The sequence below is a fragment of the Euleptes europaea genome, chromosome 13, assembly GCF_029931775.1.
Source record: "Euleptes europaea isolate rEulEur1 chromosome 13, rEulEur1.hap1, whole genome shotgun sequence".
Taxonomy (NCBI): Eukaryota; Metazoa; Chordata; class Lepidosauria; order Squamata; family Sphaerodactylidae; genus Euleptes; species Euleptes europaea.
In genome coordinates, this window is record NC_079324.1 from 20,598,967 (window position 1) to 20,626,665 (window position 27,699).

At 49.8% G+C, this 27,699-nt stretch overlaps 2 protein-coding genes across 2 annotated transcripts in view; one reads left to right on the forward strand and one right to left on the reverse strand.

The window, feature by feature from the left end:
- The window catches only part of TAF7L (TATA-box binding protein associated factor 7 like), a 94,963-nt gene that overhangs the window by 63,462 nt on the left and 3,802 nt on the right, over window positions 1-27,699 (forward strand). The window lies entirely within an intron of this gene.
- Window positions 1-27,699, reverse strand: part of DRP2 (dystrophin related protein 2) — a 75,339-nt gene that overhangs the window by 7,956 nt on the left and 39,684 nt on the right. Inside the window, exons 4-16 of the mRNA XM_056859743.1 lie at window positions 16,064-16,184; window positions 13,149-13,417; window positions 12,294-12,440; window positions 11,196-11,274; window positions 9,966-10,026; window positions 9,037-9,098; window positions 7,815-7,889; window positions 6,648-6,849; window positions 5,458-5,543; window positions 4,191-4,348; window positions 2,417-2,583; window positions 820-931; window positions 58-194 (exon numbers count right to left, since the gene is read on the reverse strand). Of these exons, the coding sequence (XP_056715721.1) occupies window positions 58-194; window positions 820-931; window positions 2,417-2,583; window positions 4,191-4,348; window positions 5,458-5,543; window positions 6,648-6,849; window positions 7,815-7,889; window positions 9,037-9,098; window positions 9,966-10,026; window positions 11,196-11,274; window positions 12,294-12,440; window positions 13,149-13,417; window positions 16,064-16,184 (1,676 nt within the window). The remainder of the gene's footprint in view (window positions 1-57; window positions 195-819; window positions 932-2,416; window positions 2,584-4,190; window positions 4,349-5,457; window positions 5,544-6,647; window positions 6,850-7,814; window positions 7,890-9,036; window positions 9,099-9,965; window positions 10,027-11,195; window positions 11,275-12,293; window positions 12,441-13,148; window positions 13,418-16,063; window positions 16,185-27,699) is intronic.

The window sequence follows — 27,699 nt, forward strand, 5'->3', positions numbered from 1 at the left end:
TTGCCAAGATCCTGACTATTGTGTGGGAAGCATGGCCCTCACTAGATCCACACTCACGTTTCAATGAAGTCTGCCTCCAACACAGATTGGACTGGCAGGTAGCCTCTCTGGGGATGTTTGCTGAAATATTGCTTTGTCCGGAACTTGTTCTTCAGAGTGGTGGCAAAGTCCCTCATGTTCTCACTAGATGTGGTCTGCAGAGAAACAGAGAAGGGTTTCGCAGGAAGAGACCTGCTGAGTAGTGGCCCCAGACCCCTCAATCCCAGCATCCTGTTCTCCACTGGGGCCAGCCAGATGGGAAGTCCACAAGCAAGGAATGAAGGCAACAGAACTCTTTGATATTCCCTCCCAGTTATTTATCCTCAGCATCTGGTTTTTCAGAAATACGCTACTCCTGAATATGGAGGCTCTCTTCCTTTTTTGTGATTAGCAGCCTTTAAGAGAGCTATCTTCTATTAACATCTAATACTTAAAAAAACAGGAAAGGCTTAGTGGTGCTACTAATCTGCTGTACACCTAGGAGGGCCCAGGCTAGCCAGATCTCATCAGATTTCAGAAGGTAAGCAAGGTCAGTCCTGGTTAGTAATTGGATGGGAGACCACCAAGGAATGTTGTAAAGAGGAAGGCAATGGCAAACCATCTCTGTTAGTCTCTTGCCTTGAGAACTCTTGTGACTTGATGGCACTTTACACACAAACCCAGGCCTATGCAACAGACTTACAGCCTTCCCCTTGAAACATCTCAAGATGCTGCTGGACAAAATATCTGTTGATGAGCAGTTCTTCCCAGGCCCCCCTCTACATACCCAGCTCTCCTTACCGGCGTGTAGTACTCCATAATGGGATAATGCAGCTTGTTGCCTTTACTGGCTCGTCCCGTCAAGAAGCAGGTCTGACAGATGTCCACATTGAATTGTTTGAGGCTTCGGTATCTGGAACAGCCAAGAATAATCAGGGCCAGTTGACACCATCAGCAAGATAGAGTGATTTTGCGGGGCAGGACCACTTCAGGATGTAGGAGAGGGAAGGCATATTTGAATGGTCCCCTCCGCTAGCAAACATTCCTCACAGCGGAAATTATCATGCCATGGAGAAAGATCCTAGACTAGCCTTTTCCCTGATATGATAGTTTTCTCTGTGCAAGGTTCATTTTTCTTTTAAGGGGAAGCATTCGATACATGCAACACTATCACCACCTGCAACTTGATTCTGCTGACTGTATAAAGTGACATTCAGAAAACATCCACACCTCATTGATTTTGGACATGGTACTCTATTTCTGGTTTGTATACTGTGTATGAATCTCTCCCTGGCCCTACATCCCTGTTACCAGCTCCCTTCACATTTTCCTGTCTACCATCAGGACAGGCTTAAGGCTTTCTGGAGCAAAAGTGCTGGTATTGCACTTTATGAAGCAGAAAACCTAGGTTTGCCATTGAGCAGGCACGCAATAGGCAGCTGTAACTGTAACATGTGTGTGCGTAAAGTGCCATCAAGTCGAAGCCGACTTATAGCGACCCCTTTTTGGGGTTTTCATGGCAAGAGACTAACAGGTGGTTTTGCCAGTGCCTTCCTCTGCACAGCAACCCTGGTATTCCTTGGTGGTCTCCCCTCCAAATACTAACCAAGACTGACCCTGCTTAGCTTCTGAGATCTGACGAGATCAGGCTAGCCTGGGCCATCCAGGTCAGGGCAACTGTAACATAGGGGTCCTCAAACTTTTTTCAGCTTGGGGGCACATTTGGAATTTTGAGAGGGGGTGGTGAGACCATCCCAAAAATGGCTTCCAAAAGAGGTGGTGCCAAACCCCAAATGGCTTCCACAGGAGGCGGAGCCAAATGGAATACCTCCCCCGTCACACCTCCTGGGAAGAAGGAAAGCCTGAAGGGGGAGTAGTACCACGTGCACTAAGAAAACCAGTTCTCTGAATCTTCCAGTGCAAAACCCTTTCATTTGAATGAAGTCAGCCAATAACAAGCCCTGCCTTACAATGGCCCCACCCACTTTCTGAAAAGCTTGGTGGGTGCCAAAGGAAGTACTGGTGGGCGCCATTCCCCGTTGGGGAACCCTACTGCTACACATACACATTTTCAAACATCTTTGTTTCTTTGACACTTTACCTTTCTAGAAGTACTCCAGTTGTAAGCCTAAACAATGTTTAATCAGGCTTGCATGTTAATACATAACAGTTGATAATTTAAGGTTGGCCGTCAATGTTGATTTCATTTGTTGGGTTATATTTTACACGGTAGTGCTATTTAGTTGGTATTATACCCTGAGCTATTATGCCAGCAATCACACTCAGAGTCAGCCATGCAAAAACCCCAGCATTACACTCCTGCACAGCTTCCATCCAAAGGTCTGAATGGTGCAGTTCCAGGCAGAGGCAGCTCTATTCCCCGTAGCACCTTCCCTACCTGAAGCCTTTGATGGGGCATTGCCGGCAAACGGAGCACTTGGTCTGGTGTTTCACCTGCTCGGCGATGGTCACTCGGTGCAGAACAGCCAGCCACACCATGGACTGCGGCTCAAGGTTAGCCCACTCCAGGAACTGGGCCACCTCGATTGCTGGTTTTCCATTACTCTGGAGAAAAAAGGGAGGGGCTAACCACTGTCTCAAATAATGGGATGTGGCGCTGTTCATCTTGTACCCCTCTTCCCTCCTTGACTACGGACTTTCCCCTGTTTGAAGATTATTTCATTTTATTAAAATGACTTCAACATTCAAGTGTAATTCTCTGCGTAAGGAACTCTGTCAAGTACCTCAAAAGAGGCTGGAACTTCCGACCTCTCTCATCATCCATGACATTTAATGATTCTAATTCCATTTCAGTTCCTTAGACAGAGAGTTACACTTCAAAGATTGACGACGGGATTCACACCAAACCTCTTTATACCTCAACTCCTCCTCCCCTCCCCTTTCCCCTAACGGCAATCCCAAAATAACTTCCTTTTCCACATATCTGAAGAAGTGAGCCCTGGCTCACAAAAACTCAGACTGAAATAAACATTGTTAGTCATTAAGGTAAGAGGGAAGGCAGCATGGTATAGCCCAATCTCATCAGCTCTTGGAAGCTAAGCAGGGTCGGCCCTGGTTAGTACACATGAACACATGATGCTGCCTTATACTGAATCAGACCCTTGGTCCATCAAAGTCAGTATTGTCTACTCAGACTGGCAGCGGCTCTCCAAGGTCTTAGGCTGAGGTCTTTCACATCACATACTTGCCTAGTCCCTTTAACTGGAGATGCCGAGGATTGATCCTGGGACCTTCTGCATGGCAAGCAGATGCTCTACCACTGAGCCACGTCCCTTCCCCAAAGTATTTGGATGGGAGATCACCAACAAAGTCCAGGGTTGCTGTGCAGAGCAAGGCACTGGCAAACCACCTGTTAGTCTCTTGCCTTGAAAACCCCATAAGGGGTTGCCATGAGTCGCTGGCGACTTGACGGAACTTTATACACACACAGGGCGAAAACGCATGGTTGCTTTATCCTCCTTTAATCCCTGTTTTAGCCAGGATCGAATGCACATTAGGCTAAACGCATGCGCCCGATCCTGGCTGAATCCTGGCTGAAACAGGGATTAAAGGAGGATAAAGCGACCATGCGTTTTCGCCCACAGTCTTTAAGGTGCCACTGAACTTTGGCTTTCTTTTAACATTTCAAAGCCTGGCACCATGTGAGTGGAGGGGCCGTGGATCAGTGGTAGAGCATCTGCTTGGCATGCAGAAGTGCCCAGGCTCAATCCCCGACATCTTCAGTTAAAGGGACTAGGCAGGCAGGTGATGTGAAAGACCTCTGGTTGAAACCCTGGAGAGCCGCTGCCGGTCTGAGTACACAATACATACTTTGATGGATCAGGGGTCTGATTCAGTATAAGGCAGCTTTGTGTGACCATGTGACCATATGAGTGAAATGGGTCGCATGGGTCCTTCCCTTTGGAGTGCTGCCCTTGATCTTGGCCAGGTGACACCACTGCCCTTCTGCAGACAGGCCTTCCAAAGAAAGACGCATGGGATGAAACCATGGAGAAGCAGCTCCCATGCCATTGGGGAAACAGATGAAGGGCACCTATGGAACAGTGCAGCTGGCCTCACGTTTCCAACATGGCAGCACCCACAGTGCTTTTCACCGAGGGATTCTTTCAGGAGCATGGAGGTGGGTGAAGCATCCATCCAACGGCACTTACGAAGCGGAAACAGCTGCGGACGCTGGGCTCCACGTTGCTTCCTCCAAAGGCCGCCACCTCTCCCAGCTGCCGTGGAACCTGGATGGCTTCGTGGAGCAAGAGGCCGAGATGCCGCTGATCACACAGTCCGCTGGTGTTTGCCATTTGGCCGAAAAGGTCTGAAGGGCAGGAGGAAACCACGAAAAAAGGAAATGGAGAGGGGTGGAGAGAGACAGAGGAGAGATGCTCAGACAGCAGTCTTCAATTGGGATGAGAAACACAAACATTGATAGGAATACACAAGTTGTGTAAGAAGGCGGTGAAGCATCATTCTTAACTGTTGTTATAGAACTCCATGATGTTGTGGACAGATGTATAAACTTCCGGACTGAATGGAACTCAGGAACAGGTTGGTTGTGTAGAGTGCTGATTGGTTGGGCCTTGAAACAATCAAAGCCAACTCCCTCCCCCTCTCTCCCCAGCCATGTTGCAATGAAAAGACAAACCAAAAACAGATTGGCTTTTTTTTTCCAGGGAGTCTGATAAATAGCTAATTGCATAAACACGTCAGGAGCCTGGAAAAATATTATTTAAAAGCCATCCCAAAAATGGGGGACAAAGTCTGGATTCTTTCTCTCTCACACACTCACACAGACATGCATACATACAAACAGGGCTTTTCTTTACGGTGGGACTGATTGGACCTCTCCCAAGTACTGAAGGGGGAACTGGTGGGATTCAGTGCAATATTATATATAAGCATTGGCACTTTTATAAACACACAGAAAAAAACACTTTGTAGATGTATGTCAGTAGAGGAGCAAAGATGTGGGAGAAAGCAGAGCTAGCGTCACAGTAGGAAAACTTACAACTGCTCTCTGTAAACACACAGCAAAAAAATTTTAAAAGCCCTTTTAATCCAGAAAAAGCCTATGTGACTTTGACACATATACAGGCAGAATCACCCTGCAGCGAAGGAGAGAAATGCATTTATTATCATTCAAAGTAGGGAAGCAAAAGAGACCTGGGAAGGGAACCCAGATTGGTGGTGCACTGGATTCTGCCATTCACTTTAAATGCTGTGCTATCTCACACGTGAAAAAAAGAGCAGAGGCATCATCAGTAGAGAAGGGTGCTCCTATTTCCACCTGAGAAATACTGGAAGGGGTGTGCAACATAGGTCTATGAGTCGTACCACAGCTGCAGTCCCCTCCTTGCTAAATCTAGAAGCCTCCCACTCCCGCTTTGTTAGTCAAGCAATTCCTATCTTCCCTCTTGGGTGACTCACACTGGAATTTTTCCTTCACCTCCGTGCCACACAGACATGCTATGCCCGTCTTGAAGGAGAGCGCCCGCATCTTCCCGCTGCGTCCGCTGGAAAGGAAAAGGTGGAAAATAGTTGGCGGTTTGGTTGGCAAATGCTCCATCTGTGCCCAGCTAGGGAGGCTCTGTAGGGGTTTCTTTCACAAACTGCATTTAGAATCTAATCACATCCTAGACCAGGCTAAACAACTTGTGATCCAAGCTCAGTATCCATGAAGGCAACCTACAAGGAGCTTCACACACTCGGTTTTCCTACTTGCAAAACGGGTTGTCAAACCCCAAGCTGGCCACAATACAGGGCCAGAGGCTCAACAAATTTAGCTTCAGGTATCACAGATTTGGTCCGCTTGCCTGTAATTAACTGGTTTCTTCAATGCATTATCAAATCAATGCAACTAGAACTTCATCCCAGCTCCATCACTGGGAACTTCTACAGAGATGCAAGAAGAAATTTTGTGGCCTGGGGCAAAAGGCTTAATAGAACCTTCATGTCCAGGGACAGTCTATCTCCAACAACCAGATGCTTGGGACAAAAATTAGAATACCATCACTATCATGCCCCACTTGTGAACATCTCAGAAACATCTGGCTGATTGTGAACTCATATGAAGCTGCCTTATACTTGAGTCAGTCCATTGGTCTGTCAAGATCAGCAATGGCTATTTTGACTGGTAGCAGCTCTCCAAGGTCTCAGGCAGAGGTCTTTCCTACCTCCTTTTAAGTGGAGATGCTGGGGATTGAACCTGGGACCTTCTGCATGCAATGCAGGTACTCTACCTCTGAGTCACGGCCCCTCCCCTTACTTGGGAAACACTCGTCTGAAAAGGAGGATGTAAACATAACTGAACCAACCAACCAACCAACCATTTTTGGGAACAGAGGGCTGTAATAGATGGTCCTTTGTTCTGGTGTAGCATGACTCTACTTATTTATTTATTGACTTCATTTATACTCTGTCTTTCCCCCCATTAGATCCCAAGGGGCTTCGATTGTTCTCCTTTCCGCCATTTTACCCTCACAACGACACTGTGAGATGGGTTATGCTAGAGTCTGCGACTGGCCCGAAGTCATCAAGCTTCCATGGCAGAGATCCTAGTCTCCCAGATCCTAGTCTGACACGCAAACCACTACACCACCCAGGCTTAGGGACTCTACCTGTCAAAAACATTGAGCAGCCAGTTGAGGGTCATGTCCACACAGAGGGGGACATTCACGAGGATGCCCCTCTCCTCCTCCAGCCGCTCGTAGAGGGCGGTCAGGCAGTGAATCACCTCGACCACGTCCATCACATGGTCGCTGGACTGCAGCTCATGTTCCGTGAAGACCTCCAAGGCGGTGGGAAGGGTCACCATGTCCACTGGGGTGTGGGCCAGAGACAAAGACAGCCCAAACCATTGGGAGAGATGAACGAAAGAAAACCAACCATTACAGAGCAGTTGCAAGAACAGAGGAGGGTTTTCAAGCTCCTGTGACAAACAGGAACAAAAGTATTTAATCCTGAAGAACAGGTATGAGTACAATGTAGGACAAAGCAAAACCATATCTTCGGTACTATCCAATTACCATCTTGCATTTGGAAATCAGTTCTACAGGTTGTGCTGTAAACCTCCAGTTGGCTCTTATGCTAGTCCTGGGGAGAAGGAAGATACTGTGGTTGCCTAGCAAGTCCAGGAGATGTTCCCAATTGCTTCTGGGTTGACCTTCAAGTCACTAGGGGAGTGGATTCTGTTGGTGCCAGGACACTGCAGAGTACCTCCCCCTCATTACCTTGTAGGACCACCCATCCAGTAATCAGAGGAATTTAGGGCTGATTCATGCCATTTCTGAACCAGAAATATTGTATGCATGGTGGGGCAGTCCCAGATCTGAGCATTAGGTCATGTATGAGGTAGGTGTACAAATGTATATCCCTATGCAAAGTTTCTCACATTTCTGAGATCCTACCACCCTCCTTTAAAGCCAAAGAATGGCCGAAATCAAGGGCATGAGCACATGCATTTTCTCTCTGTGTCTAGAAGGAAGGAAAAGGAAGAGAACTTACTTTTTATGGAAGCTGTGGTAAGAATACTCTTTAAAAAGAGTAACGTATCAGGTGAATTTGGAAGATAACCTGATTTTCCACAGCACTTCTGGATACACACTTTTTGTTCCCCTCCCCCCCCCCGGGGATGGGTATGGCTGTCTTGCTTTTGTACAGGTTGTTCTGCTCCTCCATGTACACAGTATTTCCAGTTCAGCGATGGTGCAGACTGGCCCCAATTCCAGCCCAGGAACAGAACAGAGCTGCTCAAAAGGAGTAGAAGAGAGGAACGTGGGACTTACATCTCAGAGCTTTCTGCACACGGCGCAACTTCATGGCTGTACGATAAGCAGAGAACTTGATGTTGTTCAGATCCGCTGGGAGGGAAAGCATGGGAGAGAGAAAAGGAACCACCGAGTTTGCATCCTCCATAGAAATTTACCCAAGGTGATCAGCCAAGCCAAATGCAGACCATCGGCCATGAGTAGGAAGCCTACATCATACCTGCCGTGTGTGCGCATGAATGCTTGCACTTGCAATAAGCTTGAATTTGCTAACTGCCTAGGACTAAAAACCTGTGCGCATGTGCACTCACATGCATGAATTCATGTGTGTTTGCGCATACAGTATTTTCTTCCTAGATAGGCTAGCCCACGCTAACCCGATCTCAACAGATCTCGGAAGCTAAGCAGGGTTGGTCCTGGCTAGTATTTGGATAGGAGACCTCCAAGGAATACCAGGGTCATGATGGTGAGGAAGGCAATGGCAAACCACCACTGAACATCTCTTGCCTTGAAAACCCCACAGGGTCGCCATAAGTCAGCTGTGACTTAATGGCACTTTCCACCACCCGTAAGTAAAATCAGGGTTATTGTGCTGGCCGCCACTCGAATGATGGACTACATTCACCTGGGTGGGTCCCAGGTTATTAAGGTGGTCTCTAGTCAGGAATGGAAGGAGAGTATGGTACAATGCTCTCTCAAAATAGTAAAGGTAAAGGTAGTCCCCTGTGCAAACACCAGGCCATTCCTGACCCATGGAATGATGTCATATCACGACGTTTACTAGGCAGACCGTGTTACGGGGTGGTTTGCCATTGCCTTCCCCAGTCGTCTACACTTTACCCTCAGCAAGCCGGGTGCTCATTTTCCTGATCTCGGAAGGATGGATAGCAGAGTCAACCTTGAGCCAGCTACCTGAAACCAACTTCTGTCAGGATCGAACTCAGGCCGTGAGCAGAGCTTCGACTGCAGTACTGCAGCTTACCACTCTTCGCCACGGGGCTCCTCAAAAGAATACATAGCTGAAAATAACAGAGGAAACTATAGCAGGGAGTGTGAGTACGGCCAATGGGGATATTCCTCCATATGCATGAGGATGTGTGTGTCTCTCTCTCCCTCTCTTTCTCCAAAGCAAAGGAGAACAGCAAACTCCAAAGGCTCCACCATATCCAGCACAGCAGCTTCGGTCTCTCTGTACCAGCCGTGCCCTAAGAGGATCCCTAAAAGGTCAGGTTCTTCTTACCCAGTGTTTGGTACAGCTCTGTCATCTTGGGGTGGTCCCAGCATGTTGTCTGTGCTTGGTGGCTGAAAAAAGAACCCAGGTGGACAGAGGAGGGTTAAGCAATTGATGGCCATGTATATGGCGCTTGCAGTCAGAGAAATATTTTACAGCTTGCATAGATCTATGTATTTGCATAGATGTATCCTCTGAGATATGGAGGGACAGAAATGTCCTGGGAAATCCATGTGCAGATGGAAGTGGTGGGGGGAGCAAGGATGAACATTCAGACCTGATGGTAGATACCACGGCATCTGGAAGACGCTTCAACCATAAAGGTAATATTGACAGGGGTTCAAGACCACCTATGAAATAAAGCAGTGGTCCCCACCCGTTCTCGGTGCCTTTTTAGAAAAAGGGGGGCTGGGGCTTTTGCCTGATTGGCCACTAGAGATCTGGTTGGTTGTGCGGATCTTTAAAAAAATTACTTTGGTAGCAGGTGCCACCACAGCACAAGGATCTTCACTCTGTGACTGAAGGCAAACTGTGTGTAAGTAAGAAAATATTTTTAAACAGTATGTTCCTTTTAAAAGGCATCTTAAGCACAGCTTCTGCCTGAAATTTTGAAGAATGACTACTAGAGTTATGCATAACCTCACTCCCTGACATTCGGTGGTTAGCCCCACCCCTTCTGACAGCCATTTTCTATTTGCCTGCAGGCTCAAGAAAGTCGGGCACCCTTGAAATAAAGCCCTACAGGGGCTCAAGAAATACCAAGGGCTTGCCGTGCCTCTGGGCGTTCCCAACTTATAGAACACACTACTGAGGACTTAAAATCTTACTGAGTGCAACAGGAAAAAGAAACTTTGGATTCTGCAAAAGGGCAAGGAAACTCAACAACAAGAATGGGTGTGACAGACTGGAAGCTATTTCTGCCACAGCTGGACACTCACTTGATGTAGTATGGGACTTTATTGGGAGAAATTGCTCTTTCCCAGGGGACCTGGACTGAGGCTGTAAAGGGAAAAAGAGAGAGAAAGATGATCAATAAGATGACCTGCGTGTTTCTTCTGCTCCTGATCTGGATGCTAGCTCTATACGTTTGTTTGTTTGTTTGTTTATTAAAATATGCATACCCTGCCTTTCACTTGTGGCTCAAGGTGGCTTTCAATTCTAAATCAGGACCATGCATAATATAATAAAACCCAGCTAACCCCTCCTTCTAAAATGGCTGCATCTACAACAGCCTTTCCTCACTTCTTCAGCGAGCCCATTCTGCCCAGTGAGAGCCATTAATGGGGGGAAATGGACTCTGTAGATGATAAGTTGGGGGACAATTAGAAGGTGGTAGCCAGAGGACCATAACTGATGCCTGGGGAGATGTGGGGAGAGATGGTCCATGAAGTATGTTTGCCCCAACCCAGCACCAAACTGGCAGTTCAAAACAGGAAAGATGTGTTCCCGCAGATGTAGAGAATGATGTGGTGGAATGGACAGTATCATGTCAGATAGCGTTGGGGGGCACAAGTTTTTGAATGTTCTTCTACATTCAAAATGTTTGTTGACAGTACAACACTGGCACAGCAGGGAGTCAACTGGGTTAGAACGTCTCTCCTTATTTTTATTTTTTTAATACAGTGAGGGATTTTTCATACTTTGGGGAGTATTAAAATGGCATCCCTTTCCTTTTCTGGACTAAGTGGAACAGGGGAAAATATAACTTTGTTAACCCCTCTAAAACTGTTCCATATGGAACAGTTCCATATGTATTTATCAGGTGCTTTGGCTTCAATACAGTCAAACGTTTTGCTTCAATACAGTCAAATGTTTACTGTTTATGAGACATTCTTCGTTCTCTCAGTACTACTCTTCTCCCCAAAATCTTAAAATCCATACTCGTCAATCCAATCCCGTCATAATATAAACAAACTAGTTATTTCACTCTGCTGAACTGACATGCTCTAATTTATGTGTCACTGTATTGGGGAGAGTGTTGTTAAAAATTCTAAAATAAAAAGTTGGGGGGAAAAATTCTCCCTGCAGCCTGAAGTGGTATTTCCCCCCTGTACTACCTCAGAATTCTACCACCTCAATCCATTGTCTACCTAGGCCTGAAAATATCCACAGAACACCTCTCCCCTCCCAAATGACAATCCATTAGGTTGGCAACCTGGGTCACCTACTTGACAGGAAGTGCTGCGATCCTGGCCCAAAGTCCCGGTGGGCATCCTGGAGGTGCTTCAGCCGGTCATTGACGGAGACCTAAGTGGGGATTGGAAACATCAAACAAAGTGGGGAAAGCAGGTAGCATTTCAGCCTAGGCAGGATTGCACTGTTGCAATGCAAATGGAGACGGTACGACAAAGGATATGTTGGTGACCCCAGTCGACTAACGTCGCTGACAGTTCCTGCCCACTTTGGAACTGCTGTTAAAACATTTCCGTTCTCTTTTTAACACCCTGGAGGAACAGATAAATGGAGGTTCTTTTTTGAAGGTAGGCAAGTTGCCTGAAGTTTGGGAGAGGAGGAGAGCAAGACACATGCCTCACCTGTGTTCAGCTTGATCAATCTACCTCTACAAACCTTAAGGTACTTCCAGAAAATGGTTTTCTCTACTGAGTATAGTCATTCTGTGGGCTCCTTGCTCATAGACATGATGGCGTGATGCTGACTGGTGCTACTCTAAACGTACGCTGCAGCAACAGCATGCAGCTTGCAGCAGCCCTCCCGCAAAACCAGCAATGGTATCTTCAACTCCAGTGACAACAGGACCAGGGTTAAGGAAACCAGGATATGTGTCAAGCTCAGGTCTCTCGATCTATGCAAAGGACTCACTCAGACAAGTGTGGTCTGAAGCAAAACACTTTATTCAAAGACAAGCAGGCTAAGACCGCTCACAGGCGTAGCAAAGCAGGCAATACTTTCCCAGGAAAGTTTACTAAACTATAAGCACTTCTTCTGAGGTCCCGGGCCGGCGTTGCCCAGCAACGACGGAGATAAGGATTCCCACGATTGAAGACACAACATGGCCCAGGTGCTTGGCCAGGCTAAACCGAAAGCACAAACACCAGAGAGGCCCTGGGAAGCGAGACCAGGCCAAAGCCCTGACATTATGGCTATTCAGAACAGCCACCCCATTCTGCTTCCCTTCATGCGTTAATGGACATAACTGGTGGTTGCTTTTCACAAGACAGCCAGCCCAACCCAGCCTTTTCTGAGCCTCTGGAACTAGACTGATCCCCCTTCCCCTGTTCTCAAGCTGCCCCACTGCCCTTCCTCACCTGCAGCTGTTTCCAGCGGGTGTTGATCTGTTCCAGGGCGCGAGAGTTCTCCATGGACAAGTGCACATCTGAGATAGCCAGCTGATGAGCCAGGTCGTTCACAAGCTTCACTCCATCTTTCATCGGGGAGAGCTCCTCTTGAAACAGCTGGGTCCCGCCCCAAAGGACAAGACACAGGATGTGGGCAGCCAGGGAGAGGAATACAATCAATGACTTATGCTGCTTCAGTATGGAAATACAAGGAAGTGTGCAATGTATCTCCATGTGGAGCGAACCATGTGTGCAGGAACTGAAGAACTAATAGGATAAAACTTCATGATCCAGTTTTTTTAACCACCTAGAGATGGGACTTTGTTAAAGGCAGGGGGAGCAACACCCCTGTTTAACCACTAGAAAACATCACCCAGTTAATCCTCCTTCATTTCTACCACTACTATGTTCTCTAAAATTAAACTCTCATCTCTGCTAACATAGGTCTGTTTCACTTTCATTTTTTGCAAACCAAGACAATATAAAACATAGTTCTTATCTAACGAAGGGTGCAATTCTAAGAACACTTTCCTGGGAGTAAAGCCCATAATGGAGATTTCTTCTAAGTAGACCTGTTTAGGATTGCAGCCAGAGTCTCCATTACTATCTTAAGGTTCCCAGTTTGGTCCCTGACATTTAAGGATCTCACATAGAAGGTCTAGGAACGACCCTGGAGAGCCAGGTAGAGTGGACCAATAGTTAAAATCAGCACAAGGCAGCTTCAAATATTCATGTATTTGGCACAGTGACATATGGAGGCATCTCCCATCTGCCTCCCTCCTGCTAATCCTTGCGCTTGAGTCCAGGCCCCTGAATCAAGGTTACCTTGGTGGCCTGGATGTGTTCTGGCAACGAGTCAATGAAGAGGTCGCCGATGGGTTCCCACGTCTCTCGCACGCTCTCCGCTTGGTCGAGGGTGGCGCTGAGCTCTTCCATGGTGCCCTTGATCTCCAGCAGCTGCTCCAGGGTCCGCTCGATGTGGCGGTGCTGGTCGACGCAGCGGGCGGTGAGCTTCTCCCACAGTTCACTGGCGACGGTCGCCTGCTTCCACACAAAACGGCTGACGTTCTGGATGCGGTGTCTTGGGGAGGCATCTGCAAAGGGAGCAGCAACGAGGGTGAGGACCCTGGACCCTGGGAGGTGCGACTTCACTGGGAGGAGGAGGAGGAGGAGCTTTGGGGAGGGTAGAGAGAAGCGTGAGGGTGTGTGTGAAGGCAAGTTGATGGAGGAAGAGGAAGGATGAGGAGATGGAAGGGAAATGAAGAATTAACGCCTCATGTGTACCATGGCTCATTTCAGCTCCATTCTGGTTGCAGCCAAAGTACCGCAGGCATAAGTTTCTTTCCCACAGACAGTGGATTCTGGTTGCCAGCACATGAGTGCTCCATGTAGAAGGGCTTCTTCTGTAGACCCCATTTACACAACAAGCCCAAATTGGTTGCAAGTCTGTTTCATGGTAAAGACACACTGGGTTGGATCCAGGCTAAATTTTACATCAGCAGAATTCAATTTTCCTGCCTCCCCATTCCCAGTGCAGCCTGCTGATCTCCACAAAATGCTGATATTGGGGAAGAGGAAACCCTGAGGAACAACATGAGAAGGGACCACAGTGGAAAGGAGATACCAGTGGGAGTGGCCAGTGGGTCTAACCCACTTCGGGCTTTTCTACACAGGTGTTTTCATCGGTTCTGGTCCCATACTGCTTTGGTTTATCCCCTGATTGCCACACACATTTTTGTGCCTTTAATTTTCTCTTCAGGTTTTTTGTTTTATTCCTGTTTTTCCCCCCAGGTTCTTTTGAGACCACTTTTACCCCTAACTTTTTCTCGGAGCCAATTTTGAGCCACCCTTTTCCTCATGCAAAACGTTTCTGTTGGTTTTCTTTGTTCTGCCCACTTCTGGCCCAGTTTTCCCGGACTGGCGTCATTGTCAAACCACCCCCCCTCTTCTCCCCCGCACTGTAAAAACAAGTTTTTTTTAAAGAGGACACTAAAATATTGATAAGGAAAAAGGCATAACTCTATGAGGGAAGAGGATGGAGACTTACCTTTTTAAAAAAATGAAAGCTGGGAATGCAGAGAACCTGCAGCCATTATATTTTTATATCAATATAAACATGCATAAAAAATGAAAAGGAGGATGCTGTGACACCACCAGGGATGACAGCACCCTTCTGTGAAAATCCTGATAATTTAAGGCATGGGTGGAAGGAAATAAACTGACTCCATAAATGTAAAAATGCAGAGGGAGGGCAGTCATGCAGAAGAACCCTGCCCAAGAGGATTCCTACACTGGTGGATCAACTGCCAAGAAAATCAGGAGTCAGCTGAATGTGCAGAAAAGCCCTTAGTTTGAGGAGCCCGTGTTATGTTTTCTGTCCTGGGACATATTCTGGAGAATTTATTCTGCAAGTTTGCTGCAAGTTCACTGCACTTTGAAAGGAAGGGGGGAATCCAGCTCAGGCAGATGTTGAGGGACCAGCATGTGTGACATCACCAACATATCTCCTTCCAGACAAACATCAGAGTTCTGGGACCATTTTAAAAAATGATTGCTTCTTAAAAAAAAAAAGACAATATCAACGGACTAAGGCATGTGTCCCTTTTTAACAAAGAAGGTGGACAACCAGCTTCAAAGAGAAGGGACAAGACTGAAAGATGAGCCGGCATCTGATTTGCTGGTCTGCATGGCTGTTGTACAGAGGGTTGCCAACAGTCCTGGAGAAAAATCCCCTGCCACTTGAATAGAGTCTTAATGTATGGCAATGGGCAGTTGAAGTTTTTTCATGGCATAGAAACACAGAGCTGGAAGGGACCTCAAGGGTCATCTAGTCCAGCCCCTTGCACAAGACAGGAAATTCACACCTACTCCCCGTCCCACTCACCCTGTGACCCCTGTTCTATGCCCAGAGGAGGTGGATAACTTCACCTGGAGGTGAAGGAGGTGAATAACCTCTCCTGGTAAATAACATTCCTCTGCTAAAGGGACAGGGCATTTCCCTCCAGGACTGTTGGCAACCCAGGCTGTACACATTGTGAACCAAGGGCTGAAAAAACCTCTTCATCAGCCAGGGCCCTCTCCTAGCTCCGCCAAGGAATCTTTGGCTTCTGGGGTGTGTTCTAAGTGCACACACTAAGAAGGAGGAGGAGGGTTGGTTTTTATATGCTGACTTTCTCTACCACTTAAGGAAGAATCAAACCAGCTTACAATCAGCTTCCCTTCCCCTCCCCACAACAGACACCCTGTGAGGCAGGTGAAGCTGAGAGAGTGTGACTAGCCCAAGGTCACCCAGGGGTGTGACCTATCTGCACGCAGAGTCTACCATTGGGCTTTGCCCTTCCCCTTCTCACTGGTGAACAATAAGCTTTTGAAGCACCCAGAACATGGTTTGAACCAGACCCTTCAAAGAAATCACCTGTACACATCATCAGTAGTTTTGCCCCAGATGCATTTTTCAAAGCATCATCCCTAAATAAGGCTAACAGTGCAATATCCCCTTGAAGGGCAGGATAATAATCTGTAATACGCTCATGGGAAATCCAGGGCATGGAGGGATTATGAGATCTTTCCAAGGTGACAAGGGAAGTCAGGAGGCCAACATGGGAGCAAAGATATCTTAGCAGATGCATCGAGCTGGCAGCCTTTCGGGGCTCCAGCCAGGCAGGAATCCTGCAGAGGCTGCTGTAAATGGCCACGTGGTGGTAGCTGGGGGACAGAGAAGGGAGGGCAGGATGGCAAACCTTTATTGTTGGGACTGGATTCCTCTGCTTCTTCAAATGGGTGCTGAGTGAGGAAGGCCTGAGCCGATTCCAGGACAGAGTAAATGTACGGGCCGCGAGACTTCACTTCTTCCATGAATGCCTGTGGGGGAGAGAGAGAGAGAGAGAGGCGGAGAAGTGGCGGTGCCGACCTGAGTTGCCATGCACATGATGTGTCAGATTTATGCGTGCTACCTGCATGCACACAGTGAGATACCAGCACACAGTAGGGGAGATGATGCAGGACCCAAACCCTTGGAAGAAAGGGGAGGTAGGTTGCAATGAGCACACATTTCACTGGAATAAACTCCATTACACTGAATGGGATTTAGGGTTGCCAACTCTGAGTTGGGAAATACCTGGAGATTTTGGGGGTGGAGCCAGGGGAGGGAGTGGTTTCAGGAGGGCATGACCTCAGGGGGAGATACAATGTCATAGAGTCCACCCTTCAACGCAGCCATTTTCTCCAGCGGAACTAATCTCTGTTGTCTGGAAAACAATTCTAATTCTATGGGATCTCCAGGCCCCACCTGGAGTCTGGCAACCCTAGCCTAACTAGAAGATTGTGTTTTAGAATGCTAATAAAAGCCACAAGCAGGGCTGCAAAGAGACACCACGGGCCGCAAGACAAAGATTCCACCTGCCCCCCCCCCATATGACCCTGATCCCAACCAAATATCATAACAAAACAAATCCCTTTGCTTGCTGTTACCGTGACTCTATAGTAGTAAAAGAATCAGCCTGTCGATCTGTCCATTTATGGCACTCATAACTCCTCAGATAATAAAGCCAGGAGACGCAAAATTGGCCAACAGCTTCAGGGAGCTGGTGGGAGTTTAGGGGCAAAATCAAAAGGCATGGGAATATTCTGGCCTGGGTGAGACATTCCCCTCCCCCCCATGTTATTTGCAATGGAAACTAAGGGTCTCTGTTTGTGGCAGGCATAACTCATCAGAAAATAACATGACACCTTTGAAAACGGGCCACCAGAACTGTTAAGTCCGCGTGGGGAGGACACATGAGGTCGAGACGGAGTTCCAACACAACACATTTATTGTAGTACAGAACAGAACTAAAGAACACAGTGCAAACGGCCCTGCTTATATGCCCCCTGGCCGCCCGCAGCCACTCCCTCCGATCCGTGATGGGGGGGAACACCCCCGGGTCACCAATGGCGCGTGCCGGCTTAGGGCCAATGGCGCGTGCAGGACTTAGGATCCTTCGTTCAGGACTCAGGCGATATGCAGGGAGATCTTAGGAACTTAACTATATATATACATAACACCTTTCCCCCCTAAGTCTGAACACTACAAGAGCACACAAAGTCTTTGAGGTGGCTTGGTCGTGTTCATACCTGTTGCGACCAGCGTGGCGCTGGAACAGGCGTCGCTGGCACGGGAGCTGCTGCTTGAGTGGTGGTTGGTTCGGTTGCGCTTGTGGTGGGAAAGGAGTAGTCTGGCTGTTCCTCGGAGGCGCAGGCTGGCGGTCGCTCCTCGGCCCGTTCGGTCTCCACTGCTTCTACTGGCTCTGGAGCTCTGGAGGACGCAGGGGCTTCTGAGGCGGTGGCGAGGTCGGGTGCGTCATCCGGGCGGCGGTGCAGCTAGTTCATCTGCTGCCTTAAGACGTGACCCTCGGGGGTGGCAACCTGGTATGTTACTGGGCCTGTGGCTTCTTGGACCGTGGCCGGAATCCAGGCTGGTCCCGCCCTGTAATTGCAGGCATAGACCGGGTTGTCCTGCTCGACGACCCTCGGGGTGGCAGTCGCGTCCCTGTGGATCGGGCACTCTGGTGCCAGGTCTGGGTGCAGCTGGTTGAGTGCGGTCTTTGGCCGGCGGCCCATGAGGAGCTTGGCGGGGCTCTTGCCGGTTGCGGAGTTGGGAGTGACATGCTGGTTCAGGAGGAAGTTCACCAGCTTCGCGTCCCAGTCTCCCTCAATGATGCGGCCCAATGTGTCCTTGGTTGTGCGGACCATGCGCTCGGCCTGGCCGTTGGTGGCAGGGTGGAATGAAGCGGAGGTCATGTGACGAATCAAGTTGTTCGCCATGAACTCTTGAAATTCCGCCGACGTGAATTGTGCCCCATTGCCCGAGACCACCGTGTCTGGCAACCCATGCGTTGCGAAGAGCTGCCGCAGCACCCAAACGACTACCTGGGCAGTCATGGAGGAGACGGCTACTACCTCCAGCCATTTCGAGAAGGAGTCCACTACGACTAGGAATGTCCTGCCCTGAAATGGTCCCGTGAAGTCGATGTGGATGTGGGACCAGGGCATGTGCGTTGACTCCCAGCACTGGGTAGGTGCGCGCGGCATCTCAGGTTGGGACTCCTGGCAGGAGTCAATGCCCGGCCACCACACATAGCTCCTCGCCAGCGTCTTCATGCGCACAATGCCTGGGTGGCAGGTGTGTAGAGCCTCCAGGACCCTTGTGCAGAGCTTGGCTGGGACTATGACCCGGTTCCCCCAGAGCAGGCAGCCCTTGTACAGGGACAGCTCGTGTTGGCAGGTGGCGAACGGCATGAACTCCCTGTCCGGCCAGGTCGCCGGCCACCCCTTCCCCACCTAGTTCAGAACCCGGGCAAGGGTCCGGTCCTTAGCCGTGTAGGGGGCGATGTCCATGGCATCCAGGGGCGGTTCCGGCAGGGTCTCAATCAGGAGCACATTGTGGGCTGGGGAGGGATCGGGGCCGGGACCCTTGAGCCGCAGGTGGCTGAGGGCGTCCGCATTCGCGATGCTCTTCCCGGGTCGATGCAGGAGCCTGAAGTCGTAGGCTTTCAGGAAGATCGACCAGCAGAGCATGGGACAGGATCTGCGGAGTCTGCCAGTCCGGAACGAAGAGGCCCAGGAGCGGCTTGTGGTCGGTGACGATCTCGAACGGCCGGCCGTAAACGTAATTGTGAAATTTCTTCACACCGGCCAAGACGGCGAGGGCCTCCCGGTCTATCTGGGCGTAGTTGCGCTCTGCCGTGGAGAGAGCCCAGGAGTAGAAAGCAATCGGGACCTCCCGACCATCTGGCATCCGGTGGTTGAGGACAGCTCCGATGCCGGAGGGAGAAGCATTGCAAGTCAACACCACCGGCAGGCGCTCGTCGAAGTGGACGAGCAGGCTCGACGAGAAGACCCTTGGCCGCTTCGAATGCCTGCTGCTGCGTCGTGCCCCAGGACCACGGGGAGGCCTTGTCGAGCAGGCGGTGAAGTGGCTCTGCTACCGACACCTTGTTGGGCAAAAAGGCATGGTAGAAATTGAGGAGACCCAGGAACGATTGGAGTTCCTGCTTGCACTGGGGCGGAGGGGCGCTGCAGATGGCCATGATCTTGTTGGGCATGGGGTGGATGCCGTCTGTGTTGATCAAGTAGCCCAGGAACTCCACTTGCAGCAGGCCCAGCTGGCATTTCTCCCGCTTTATTGTGAGGCCGGCATCCTGGAATCGGCTGAGCACCCGGCAGACGCGCTCCAGAAGCTCCCCCTTGAAGCCGGCGGCGACCAGGACGTCGTCAAAGTATGGAACGATGCCAGGCAAGCTCTTGAGGAGGTCTTCCATCAGGTTCTGGAAGATGCCCGGGGCAGTGCTGACTCCAAACTGCAGACGAGTCACCCGGAAGGCACCCTGGTGGGTGACGATTGTCTGCGCCTCGGCCAACTCAGAGTCAACAGGGAGCTGTTGGTAAGCCTGGGCGAGGTCCAGCTTTGCGAACACCTGGCCCCCGGCGAGGGAAGCCAGGAGGTGGCTGACGACCGGCACAGGGTACACAGTACACTTGTAGCCCGTGCAGATGCGGACATCCCCGTTGGCCTTCAGTGGTGTCACTATCGGGGTCTCCCACTGTGCATTGGGCACAGGCACCAGGACGCCCTGAGTGATGAGGGGGTCAAGCTCGGCGTCGATCTGGTCCTTGAGTGCGAAGGTGAACCAGCGTGGTTTGAGGCGGATGGGGATGGCGGCGGGGTCGACGTGCAGTCGGACAAGTGGCCCCTTGTAGCAGCCAAACGGGCCCTTCCAGATGTCCTCAAAATCTGACCAGACAGCATCGAGGGCAGGTTGGCTGATGCGGTGGATGCCCGCGAGGTGGATCCCAAGGGCCGGGAACCACTCGAGGCCCAGGAGGCTGGCGCGGGGCCCTTCGACCACGATGAGGCGGAGGTGGCTGGAACGCTGCTGGAAATGGATGTTCATGTGGGCGACTCCCCGGACTGGCACCCGACGTCGCTGGTAGTCTTAAATGGTGATGCCGGTCGGCTGCAACTTGGGGAGGGTGGCACGGCGCCCAAGGTCGCGGAAGGTGTCCAGTGAGATAATGGAGAGGGCCGAGCCCGAGTCAACCTTCATCTCGCAGGGGGCGCCCTCGATCTCGACGGAGACGGAGACCTTCTCCACACCGTGGACCTTGTGGAGGTGGATGCTCTGGGCATTGTGGCAGCAGTGACAAGGCGAAGGACGGTCACCGTCGGCCATGTCGTGGACAGGTTGGGCGATGCCATCTTTCTTGCCGGAGCCGGGTGGACATCCCTTCTTTGCGGAGTGGCAGGCCTTGGCAATGTGGCCCGCCTTGCCGCAGCCCCGGCACTCCGTGTCGCGGAAATGGCAATTTCGGTGGTAGTGGGCTTCACCGCAGCTGGCGCACAGGCGAGCCATTGGGCCCCGCGACCGGTGCCCCCGAGCGGCCATCTTGTGGGCCTTGTCCTCAACGTCATCGTCTCTGATGCTCTCGTGGTGGACGGGAGCCAGAGTAGATGGAGGAGGCCCGGAGGCCTGGTCACCCAGATGGTCAGCCCGCGTGGAGGACTCAGCCGCCATGGCCTCCTCAACGGCCACCATTAGGGAGATGTCCTTTCGTGCAATGAGTCTGTGGCGCACCTTCTCGCTCCTCAGGCCGAAGACAAAGCGGTCAAGCAGCGTGCCATCAAGGTCCGGGAAGTCGCAGAAATGGGCAGTCCAGTGGAGGGCTGCAAGGTACGCGGCGACAGACCCTCTGGGTTCCTAGTCCCGGAGATGGAACGGCAGGCGGAGAGTGAGCCGCATGGGCTGGGGTGTGAAGTGGTTCCCCAGCACGGCCATAATGTCCTTCAATGGCGTATCGCAGAGCTTTGCGGGAGCCAGCAGGGACTGGGCGAGTTGGAAGGTCCGCAGACCGCACATGCTGAGGAAGAGCGAGCGCTGCTTGCTGGGATCCGTGATGTCGTTGGCGTCCATGAAGAATGTCACCCGGTCAGCGTAGCTCTCCCACTCGCTGGGGCTGGCGGAGTCGAACGCTTCCATCGAGCCTCTGGTGGCCATTGTAGCGAGGTGTTGCGTCTCTGGTGTGTCGTGAGGATTTCAGAAAGGTGAGACGGACTGCCTACCGGGTACTGAGAGGTCGCGGAACGTCGAAGGTGAGTTCAGCGAGTGTGATCTCAGCAAGAGAACCGGACTGCCTACCAGCCTTCGTAGCCACTGTTAAGTCCGCGTGGGGAGGACACATGAGGTCGAGACGGAGTTCCAACACAACGCGTTTATTGTAGTACAGAACAGAAGAACACAGTACAAACGGCCCTGCTTATATGCCCCCATGGCCGCCAGCGGCCACTCCCCCCCGATACGTGATGGGGGGGAAACAACCCCGGGTCACCAATGGCGTGTGCCGGCTTAGGGCCAATGGCGCATGCCGGTTTGGGCCAATGGCACGTGCAGGACTTAGGATCCTTCATTCAGGACTCAAGCTCCTAAGTTCCCCCTTCATATCGCCTAACTATATACATATATAACAAGAACGATGATGGAAGTTGCAGTGCCAAAAATGAAGGAAACTGGAACATCCTAGACCAGGTTATCTCCACGATAGGCAACATGTAACAAGAAAGCTTTGACGGAACCAGACACATGTCTCTCAGTCAGGTCCCCAATCCACCTTAGAAGGTTGCTGGGTGGCACGTTCCCAGCCAGACCCACCTCCCAGGGTTGTCTTAAGGATACAATGGGGGACAGAACAATGCAGCTTTGGGTACCCACTGGGAAAAGAGACTGGTTATGACATTTGTAATAAACTGAATTTTAAGTGACATTAAAAAAGATTATGCCCTTTGTCAAATAGCGAAGCAGCCTTTAAAAAGAGCTATTAGATATTCCACCCACACAATAATGATAACAACCCAGTGCCTGGACTGGGAGTTCTAACTTCTGTTTAGGGTTGCCAACCTCCAGGTGGGGCCTGGAGATCTCCCAGAATTACAACTGATCTCCAGACAACAGAGATCAGCTCCCATGGAGGAAATGGCTGTTTTGAAGGGTGCACTCTATAGCACTAGACATAGGGTTGCCAACCTCCAGGTACTTCAAAAGTAATACAGCACACTTGCTCAACTCTTATTCCAAGAAAAAAACAAACAAACAAATCTTTTCAGACCACAATCTTTGTCTGTTATTTGTCAATAAGTCCAAAGCACAACAGTGTTCACATTACACTTCCAATCATATAGATGAAACAAAGCAAAACAAAACACAAGGAAAAACCTTTTTGGTTATTATGTTATTTTTCAATGAAACCACAACACAGCAGTGTTAATGTTACACTTCCAATATCATATACATGTAAATCAAATCAACAAAATATAACCCAAATATTCCAATCTGTCCTTTATCAGTCTGTCCGTTATAATTCTAAAGGTTCCCGTCTGGAGATTCCACAACAGTAACAGGTTGTCAGTTTCATTCATTCATGAATTGCAAGTTGTACATGTCAATTTCCTTTGTGGATTGCAGACAATGTATACTAGTGCTAAATGAACTTTGTGTCCCTGAGCACGGGGTTGCAACAAGGTTGCTAACTCTTATCTAATTCATCCAAAATGTTGAAAAAAATGAACTTTATCCTGAAGGATACCAGGTGTAATAAGGACGTGTCCTCCGGATATAAAACAGGCTGGAATATTTGGGTTATATTTTGTTGATTTGATTTACATGTATATGATATAGGAAGTGTGTTGTGGTTTCATTGAAAAATAACATAATAACCAAAAAGGTTTTTCCTTGTGTTTTGTTTTGCTTTTTTTCATCTATAAGTATATATGATTGGAGATGTAATGTGAACACTGTTGTGCTTCAAACTTATTGACAAATAACAGACAAAGATTGTGGACTGAAAAGATTGGTTTATTTATTATTATTATTTTTGGAATAAGAGTTGAGCAAGTGTGCTGTATTACTTTTGAAATAACTATACCAGCACCACTAGTGGAATTTTGTGATAATTAAACCTCCAGTTACTAGCTGGCGATCTCCTGCTATTACGACTGACCTCCAGCCAATAGAGATCAGTTCACCTGGAGAAAATGGCCGTTTGGGCAATTGGACTCTATGGCATTGGTCCCTCCCCTCCCCAAACCCCACCCTCCTCAGGTTCCGCCCCAAAACCTCCCGCCGGTTGCGGAGAGGGACCTGGCAACCCTAACTAGACCCCACTGAGACTCTGCCCCTCCCTTGGCTCCTCCCCTCAATCTCCAGCAAAGCCACAACCCACACTTGGCATCAGTCTGTGCTGCTCCACACAAATACCCACTAAAATGGATTAATGTGCCATTACCATCCAGGTAAAGTGGGGAGGGGGGGAGAATCCTTTTACTACTTTGTTAGATCATGAGGAAATATTACCTCCCCCGCCTCTGTTCATAAAATGTACTGTTAAGTACATTCTATTGCCAAACAGGATAGGACTGCGAAGGAGTTGAGACTTTGAAAGTAAATTTGGAGGAGGGTGGGGAGAGACAAAAAAATTATTTGGAGGCAGAGAGAAATGAATGAGAAAATAGTGGGAAGGAGGGAGAGAAACTAAGGAAAACAGAGAGAAAGGAAGTTTGATGTGGCTGCAACAGGCTAAGCACCACTTCGCTTCAGTCTTGCAGAAGGGCGAGTCTAGCCCAGTGGTTCTCAACCTGGGGCCATATGCCCCCCCCAGTACTTTCCAAGGGGGCCACAGGTGAAAACTGCGTAAATGGGGGGCCATGGCACGAGACTAGGGGGCCACAGAGGGAAGTGAGAAGTGAAGAAAACAGAAACACATGAAAACCTAACACCTGACTTTCTTCATTGCACTTCTGTGCATCGTTTGCAACTGTGGATTTTTGTATCGCTGTAATCTCGTGCTACGGTGGTAGAGGCTTTGTTCTCCCTTGTATGTGAACATTGTTGTTTATTTTTTGCGGGCTATTTTTGTAAATTTCAGTTTCTGCATGTGTGCATTTCGTGTGGCTGTTTATGCTTCTTTGTTACTTGGCTGTTTACAAACAAAACATTTAAATAGTTCCCTTCTTACTGGTAGGCAGGGGGGCCACAGGAAGGAAACAAGGTCAGAAGGGGGCCACGGTGGGAAAAAGGTTGAGAACCACTGGTCTCCACCCCATAGCCAGAGTGCCTTTTCCTGTGCTCAGACTTCCCTGCGCCTCTAGTGGCTGCAGCCAGAACTGCACCAAAAGGGAAAGGCGTGGGGCTGGATGCTGCTCGGGGCCTTCCTGCTGATTCTGGACCCCGGATTTTGTCTTCCCAGCCCCCCACCCCACCCCAGCAGCTCTGGCAAGTGTTGTTCTGTTAACCAGCTAGTGGCAGAAGGGCAGGCTCCTGTTGTAGCTGGCATGGCCTAGTGGCTAGAGTCAGACTAAAACCTGCGAGATCCAGGTTCAAATCCCTGCTCCGCCATGAAGCTGATTGGGTGACCTCAGGCCACTTCCTCTCTGCCTGTGAGGGTAACCTCACAGGGTGGTTGTGAGGCTAAAACCGAGGCCAGGAGTATGATGCCTGCTGCCCTCAGCTCCTTGGAGGAAGGGTGGGGTTAAGAGATGCCGAAGAAACACACAGAGCCAGCGTAGTGTTGTGATTGAGAGTATTGGAGCAGGATCTGCAAGACCTGGGTTCCAGTCCCTGCTCCACCGTAGAAGCTTGCGGGGTGACATCGAGCCAGTCACACGCCCTCAGCCCAACCTCCCTCACAGGCCACAGGCAGAAACCCCAGGAGCATGTGGGTGGTGGGGCTAAAGGGCTGATGTCATGCTGGCACGCTGAAGGCACTTCTGGTGAAAACTGGAGGTGGTGTCAAAACTGGATTTGCCAAAACTGGAGGTAGCGAGGGATCCGGCAACCATCCTCACAGGGTTGTTGGGAGGATAACAAGGAGGGAAATGAGGTCAGCCGGTTTGCGTCCCCATTGGGGAGAAAGGCAGGGTATAAACGAAGCAAATCAACCAGTGATCCCTGGGTACCAGGCCTGGCCCATCCAGAGGCGTCGTACTGCAAAGGCCAGGGGGGCATGTGATCCTTCTGTGCTTTCAACACCCTCTGAAGCACACAGGGTTGGGGGCAGAAAGCGTGCATGGGTTGGCTAGGCACAATGCTATCCCGCCCTTCCTGCAGAAGGATCAGAGCAGCATCTGGGGATGTGTGCTTTCCACTGCTCCGTTTCACCCTCACAACAACCCTGCGAGGTGGGTGAGACTGAGAGAGAGTGACGAGCCCACTTGTGTTTCATGGCAAGGGGGGATCTTAACCTAAGCTGCCCAGGGCCTAGTCCAGCACTCTAAACTCTATGCCACGCTGGCCAAGTCCTAGCCTCAGAGAGTCTCTGCCACTGACTTTCAGTCACACTCATCTAACAAGCGGAGGCAGCACTGGGAACATGCCATGCACTATAGCTATGCGCTAAGCAACGTTCTGCATCGAGAGGAGACCAGTTTTGCAAGATGAGTTACTCTTGCCATTGGCTTACCTCCTACTTATTTTGCTACTCAGGTGGCATTTAGACATCACAAACAAAAGGGATCTTGTTTTGTGATGGTAACAAGCCAAGAAAAATCTCAGGCCCGGATGCTCCGTTTCACCCCCTTCAAATGCAGCGTGGAGAAGGAAGTTGGTCATGAAAACCAAACCAGGTAAAATGATGTACTGTTCTCTTGCCTACAAACTGAGATGCTTAACTGCAGTTTAATCGTGGGTTGTAGGGAAGAGAACGACCCACAGTGGTTGTCACAAGAATGTGGATGTCACAAGAAAGAGCTCTTGGTTCCATGCCAGGAAGTGTTGTGTCTCTGTGGTGTGTGTAATGGGTCACCGATGGACAGGGACTTCCTGGCTTGTTCTGACAATAAACAAACCGAGTTGGGAAACCTTGGGAGTACAGCAATTCGCACTTGAGTTTTCCCAGCAGGGAAAATGATGGCTCTCTGGGGCCATCTTAGCTTGGGAAGATGATGCAGGGGAAAGCCTTCAGCCCTTCTCCTCACCTGCCACAGTCCCAGTCCGAACAGGGCCTGCACATGACTGGGAGTTAAGTTGAGAGCACGGAGCTCCCTACGCGTGTCTGTTGGACAAGAGCTGGGGCAGACCCATAAGCAACACAGGGTGTAGTTTGGCCCGAAAGTGTGTTTCTGATATCTGAGAGCAGCCTCAGAAGGTGCTTTAGGGTTCAGCCCTGAGCGGCACTGAAACCTCTCTGCTTTTCTTCAGGGGGTCAGATGACCCGCTGCATGTTCTTCTGCCACCACTGCCTCGCAGCAGCTCTCCAGGGTCTCAGGCTTCCAGGTCTGCCTCTCAAGCCCTGCAGTCTGTTCCCCCCCCCCCGCCAGGTGGAGGCACCTGGTTGCTAAGCGACAGGGACCGGCCCTCCTTTGTGACATCGCCCCCTGCTGGAGCTCTGGGCCCTTGGTCCGTTGGTGACCGTTGGTAACACTTTTTTGAAAGGCGACGGAGAGACGGTGGTGGAGGGTTGGCGGATTGGTGGCGTTGGTGGATTGGTGGCGGTGGTGGTGTAGAGAGTTTTTTTTTGAGTGTTTATTGTTCTGGTTTGTTGTGTTTGGCGTGTGGTTGTTTGGATTTTTTATTAGATAGTTGTAGCTGTAGGTTTTGTTTGTTTATACATTTTCTTAATTCTTGTTTGTTTATTCTATAGTTGTTTGAATTTTAAAATTTAGGAGAATAGGTGTTTGTTGTTTATCTTTTTATCTTGTTTTAAGCTTTTATTCTGTATATAGTTTTCATTTTAAAGTTTCATATTAGATATAGGATTTGGGTGTTTGTTTGTTTGTTTGTTGTTATTTTTTAGAGTTAGCGTTTTAGATAGTGTAGGTTATTAGGGAAGATGCTGGCAAAACACCGAAAAGCGTAAGTACAGTTTCTGCATTTTGTAAGACAGTATCATGGGAATGCTGGCCCTTCCCTCTCCCCTCCATTCCCCCCCTTTCCCCCTTCTCCTTCTCCCTCGCTCCCTTTTCGGGCCCTACCAGATTTTATCCTGAACCTTTCCTCATATGTCCGAATTTTTACTTTGGTCCATCCCCCCCCTCGCCCAAGATAGGGAGTATGAACGTGGTATTACAGCAAACCAGACTCACAGTAATAACATCTGTCCCTACAGGGATAATTGGGTGCCAAAGTTAGAGGATGTCATGTCAGAATGGTTTTTAATGGTCTTTTATGTATGGGAATTTTACCTTGGGTTCGACACTCCCTTGACCCACACTTTTCTAATCTGAATTCTCAAAATCCTATGCATGGTGGCGGATTTAGATGAAGAGAGCCCCCCCCCCCAGGCTATTCCGCTTGTGAGGCCCCTCCCAACCCCCCACCCTCATGGCAAGAGGAAAATGGAAGAGGGTTTTAAA